The 6,000-nt window shown below is 35.6% G+C and overlaps 1 protein-coding gene across 1 annotated transcript in view; it reads right to left on the minus strand.

The window, feature by feature from the left end:
• Nucleotides 1–6,000, minus strand: part of LOC141491469 (FERM and PDZ domain-containing protein 4-like) — a 496,143-nt gene that overhangs the window by 39,265 nt on the left and 450,878 nt on the right. Inside the window, exon 6 of the mRNA XM_074192454.1 lies at nucleotides 5,259–5,363. Within this exon, the coding sequence (XP_074048555.1) occupies nucleotides 5,259–5,363 (105 nt within the window). The remainder of the gene's footprint in view (nucleotides 1–5,258; nucleotides 5,364–6,000) is intronic.

A 6,000-nucleotide genomic window follows, 5' to 3' on the forward strand; every position in this document is an offset into this window, starting at 1 on the left:
GGTTTACTTTTAGAAGACCTGGTTTCAAATTCTAACTATGCCCTGTGTGACTTTGAGTAAGATAATGATCCTTTTTAGGCCTGAATTTCTTCTATTGTGAAATGAGAGAGTTGGATTGTCAACCCTACATCTGGAATCCTCCTGAAGTCCCCAGTCAACATTTAATGTTTAGAAAGAACATAGAAAATGACACCAGGGTGTGATATAAACCAAGTAGTGAACTACAGAAATTTACCCTTTTAAATTCTCTCTCTTTGAGTGGAAATATTGATATTTGGGAGGAGTGGAAAAGGACAAAATATAAATAAGCTACACTTGAAAGAGTTCAGTGAATCATTGTATTGAACTGTGCTCTTCACTCACAAATCCAATGGACTGAATACTGACTGGATTTTATGGGCTTGGAGCCGGCCAAGAACTAACGAATTGGGTGAACTAGCTTATATTTTAATAGAAGGAGGAGGTTGGATCATAGAGATGATAAAGAATGACAAAGATGTAGGTGTGGGTACACCCATCAACTTGTGGTCCCAAGATATTATTCCACAGTTATAAGAGGGAAGCTACTTAGGACAGCTTGAGGCAATCAGCAGCTGGCGCTGGGTCTCAGAGAAAGAATTATCTCCAGTAAGCCTTATTATTTCCTAGAACTGCCTGAAATGGTCTGTCAAAGAAGCTTCTGGAATAATTCCCTCAGTGTAGATGCAAATGATTTACTTGTTGAGAATCAGTTTGGGATTTCTCAGCAAAGCAACAGATCTGCTTTGGTTTTATCTAAAGACTTAAACCATGAGGAAAACAAGCTGGGATGGATATTTTTCTCCTGAAATAAGAGTTAAAATGCCCCTATGTTAACCTGGGAGGGTCATTAGCATAGATTAATGTAGAGGGTCATATTTTGGGGACCATCAATTTGGGTTGAGTTTTTTTTCAAATTTAAATTATCTTATTTTAATGTAAAAGATTTTCTTTGGAATCTGATGAATATTAATTTTTCTGTTTAAAAATGTTATTCTGAGAAGGGGCCCAAAGTCTTCACCAGACTGTCAAGAGGTTTTCATGCCACAAAGAAGGCTACAACTCCCTAGATTAGGGTAACTGGCAAATGAGTTGACACCCTCAAGAGAAAGAGGCAGAATAAACAGAACCACTGCAACCAAGATTAAAAAGAACATAATAAGTTGGGAAATAATTATTACAACTAGTAGTTCTGATAAAGGACTCATTTCTTAAATATATAGAGAGCTGAGTTAAATTTATAAATAATGTGTCATTCCCCAGTTGATAAATGGTCAAAGGTTACTGAAAGGCAATTCTCAGATAAAGAAATCAAAGCTGTCTTTAGTCATATGAAAAATTCCTCTAAATCATTATTTTATTGGGTTTTGCAAGGCAAAAGTGACTTGTCTAAGTTTACAACTAGTAAGTATCTAGTGTCTGAGATCAGATTTGAACTCGGGTCTTCCTGACTCCAGGGCTGGTGCTCTAACCATTGAGCTACCTAGCTACTCCCTAAATCATTATGATTAGAGAAATGCAAATTAAAACATCTCTAAGGTACCACCTCCCACCTCTCAGATTGGTTGATATGACTAGAAAGGACAATGATTAATGTTGGAAGGGATGTAGGAAATCTGGGACACTAATACAATGCTGGTGGAATTGTGAACTGATCCAACCTTTCTGAAGAGCAATTTGGAATTATGCCCAAAAGGACAATAAATGTGCATATCCTCTGATTCAGCAATACCACTACAGTATCTGTATCCTGAAGAAATCGTGAAAAGGGTTAAAAATTCCACATGTACAAAAATATTCATAACAGCTCTTTTTGTAGTGGCAAAGAATTAGAAATTGAGGGAATGCCCATTGAGTGGGGAATGACTGAACAAACTGTAGTATATGTATGTGATGGAACACTATTGTTCTATAAGAAATCATGAAGTATAGGATTTCAGAAAAGCCTGGAAAGACTTGCATGAATTAATGCTGAGTGAGATGAGCAGAATCAGAAGAACATTATACACATAATAACAACATGGGTGATGATCAACCATGATGGACTTGTTCATTTCAGCAGCACAATAATCAAAGATAATTTTAAAAGACTTATGAGATGGAATGGTGGAGTTTAAAGATCAAAGTTTATTATATTCAATTTTAAAAAGTTGTCTTATGCATTATGCCATTTTTTTCTTTCTAATATTTTCTTCCATTTGGATCTTATTTTTTCCCTCACATCATGATCAATATGGATCTATGTTTAGCATGGTTATAAATATAGAGCCTGTATCAGATTGCTTTCTGTCAGGGGGAAGGGAGGAAGGAAGGGAAGGGAGGAGAAAAATGTAAAATTCAAAACTTTGCAAAAAATGATTGGTAACTACTGTTGCAAACAAATAAAATATTTTAAAAAAGAGTAAGAGGCAGGATAGGTGAGGAGACAAACTGAAGGTAAGGGGTTAGCTTGAGATGGCTAGCAGCAAGGATAGAGTTTGCCTGCTTCAATATTTCACAAAGATCCAGCTCTGATGTATATTCTATAACCAAATGAATACCTGTGATCCCTCCAGTTGTAATGGAGGTAGACTTGAGTTATCAAATATTTTCCCAACAGTTCAATACCTGGAAGGTCCTACTAAGTTGGACTGTCTCTAAGTATAGACATGACCATATCATATGAAGTCCTATCTAGCTAAGTCATATCTGACTCTCTGTGACACTATTTGGAGTTTTCTTGGCAAAGATACAGAAGCAGTTTGCCATTTTCCTCTCCAGCTCATTTTATAGATGAGGAAACTGAGGCAAAAAGTCTTAAATATTTTGCCCAGGTTCACACAGCCAGTAAGTGTCTGAGACCAGATTCGACTCAGAAAGTTGAGTCTTTCTATCTCCAGGTCCTGCACCATTTCTCTGTCCTTAAGAAAGGGTCATCATCACCCACCCAGTGATGAATGAATGGTGAAAAGGGTGAAGCACTTGAAATCAGATGATCTATATTAATATCTTGACTTTTATCACTCACTATGCCCACCCAAGGCACAACCTTTCAGGTGGCAGGTGCATAGTGTACTGGACTTAGAAGTCAAGAAGACCTGAGTTTAAATAATGCCTCAAGCAGATAGGATTTGAAATATTGATTTTGGACAGATCACTTAAATTATCTATGCCTAAATTCCCTTATCTGAAAAATGAAGTGGCTGGATCAATTAACAAACATTTAAGTTTTTAGAATGTGCCAGACACTTTGTTAAATGCTGGGAGTATAAAGAAAGGCAAAACACATTATTTCTGATTTCAAGGAACATACATTCTAAAGGGGAAGATAACACGTAAACAACTAGTCATCATACAAGATTTTAGATAATCTCTGAGATTCCTTCCAGGATAAAATCTATGACCTCATGATCCTCTGAAGATATCTGATTAAAACAAAAATTAATGAGTTTTTGGGGCAGCTAGGTGGCGCAGTGGATAGAGCACCAGCCCTGGAGTCAGGAGTACCTGAGTTCAAATCCGACCTTGGACACTTAATAATTACCTAGCTGTGTGGCCTTGGGCAGGCCACTTAACCCCATTGCCTTGCAGAAACTTAAAAATAAAAAAGAGAATCTGGGAGCCAGCACTTCTTGGATCCTGTCTCAAAAATGAATGAGTTTTGATCCATAAAGTTGGAAATATTATCCAAATGAATGAACTCTTGAAGCAAATGAAGTAAGGGACAAATTTGGAAAAATAGCTTGCATGATCATATTTCTGGTGTGATTTTAAAAGGAGAATTAACTTCAAAGGGACAAAAATTTGAATATATTTATTTTTAAAAAATTCACAATATCACATTCATTCATTAATTCAACAAACATAAGTTTTGACTATGTGCAGAGTCTTGTGTTAGGTATTGAGGCAGACATAGTTGAAATGATAAACATAACTGACCTCCATAAAGTGTTTGAAAGCTTACATATATAACAGTTGAGCCTCAAGACAACTGTAAGAGGTAGATGCTAGAATATAATTATTCCCATTTTACAGATTTGATGATAGTAATGCAGCCTGTAAGCAACAGGGGCAGCATGTGACCGTACAACTTTCTAACATGTAGTTTAGCACTTATCTACTTTACATTTCCTCCTTGCCCTTATGTACTATCTCATTGTTGCTGTTGTTGGTCCTTCTTTCTCAAAGAAGATCAGTGACATCAGGAGGGTGATGTTTTGATTGGATTTAAGTGAGGCAGAGATGTGCAAAGTCATCAGCCTCTTTTACTCTTCCAGGGTCATGGAAGTTACATGGCAAGACATAGGACAGGATAACTGGCTTATGGCCTTGGATACAGTGGGAGACCTTGTCCTTTTTAAGCCAAAGTCTTTCTCTTATCTCAGGTTGTCTGAGGCATAAACCCATTCAATAATTACAGTTTAGGTAAGAGTTGAGGCAAAAGATGGTCTAGTTTTCCTTCACCAAAGGATCATTGAAGGAGAGAAAGACCTTCAGTTTCTGACCAGAACAGAAATAATTGCTATTTACAATCTGAGCCATCAAAACCAAACAGTGAGCAAGTGAGAGTTAGGCTGGAACCTATTATCAGCCACTTGGGATAAGACACATATGTATTCAACTTTTATCCAAAATATTATATGTTAAGTATATTAAGGAATGTATAAAGAATATTAAGGAATGTATAAAACAAAGGACTATGTGAAGCTTTGAGGGGGCAGGGGAAGCCATTGCTAACTGGGCAATCATATAGGAAGTGGCACCTGAGCTGAGATTAAAAGGATGGATAGAAATTCAAAAGTCAAAAAAGATGAAGATTTATGTGTATTAGAATGTTTGATATTAGTTCAAGAGCATGAATTTCAAGAACTTATGTATTCTCTTTTATTTCTGGATTTATAGATTATATATCTTAGACTATGGAAATATATACAAAATAAACCAATAATTTTGATTAAATTTGGCCTAGTTAGTAACTACTACCCTCAACAAATATTTATTGGATATCTACCATTGGTATAAGACTTTGTGTCAATATTGGGGGAAGTAGCAAACATGATCCCCTACTCTGAAGGAGTTTACAATCTAGTATGAAATCATTAAAAATAGGACAGAAGAAATTGTAATTAAAAATAGACCTAAAGTTCCTAATCAGCAAGAGACCATTAGTGATTGATTATTCCAGTCATAAAGATTAAATTTGAGTGAATACACATGACTTTAACAAATCTGCCTCACAAAGAAGAGGATTTTAAACTCACCGAAACCTGGCCATTGATGATGACCTCCTCTGAGAAACGCACTTTAACAGGATTGGACTTCAACCTTGCCTTTTTTGCAGCACTAATAAATGCTGACTTGGGAGACTGGAAGGGAAAGAACATTTTTTTATCAGATTAATTTGGAACAGAACCTATATTTCCCTTTGACATAATGGTTCTCTACTTGTTCTCATATATTTTATATTTTACCTAAAAATATAAGGTTTGGCACATGCCTGTTTAAAGAACTAAATTTAAATCATGATTTAAATCAAAATATGGCAAAAAAATTACCAGTGGACACAGAATTTTACCTTCATATGCATAAACTATTAGAATTTTATTTGATCATGTAATGATCCAAGACAACTCTGGAGGACATTGTGAAAGATAATCCCAGGAAAAAGAACTGATGATATCTGAATACAGATTGAAACTTTTTTTTACTTTATTTTTCTGGAGATTTTTATTTTTCTCTGTTTTCTTTCACAACATGACTATTATGGAAATTATTTTCTTGACTACATATGTATAACCTATTTCGAATTGTTTTGTTTCCCAATGAGAGGGGTGGGAAAGGAAGAGGGGAGAGAGAATTTGGAATCAAAGTTTTAAAAATGAATATTAAAAATTGTTTATATAGGTAAGTGAGGGAAAAGTCTGCTCTGTGTCACTGAACATATTTCCAAGTATTTTTTTTAGGTTTTTTGCAAGGCAATGGGGTTAAGTGGCTTGCCCAAGG

This window comes from Macrotis lagotis, chromosome 6 (genome assembly GCF_037893015.1).
Source record: "Macrotis lagotis isolate mMagLag1 chromosome 6, bilby.v1.9.chrom.fasta, whole genome shotgun sequence".
Taxonomy (NCBI): domain Eukaryota; kingdom Metazoa; phylum Chordata; class Mammalia; order Peramelemorphia; family Peramelidae; genus Macrotis; species Macrotis lagotis.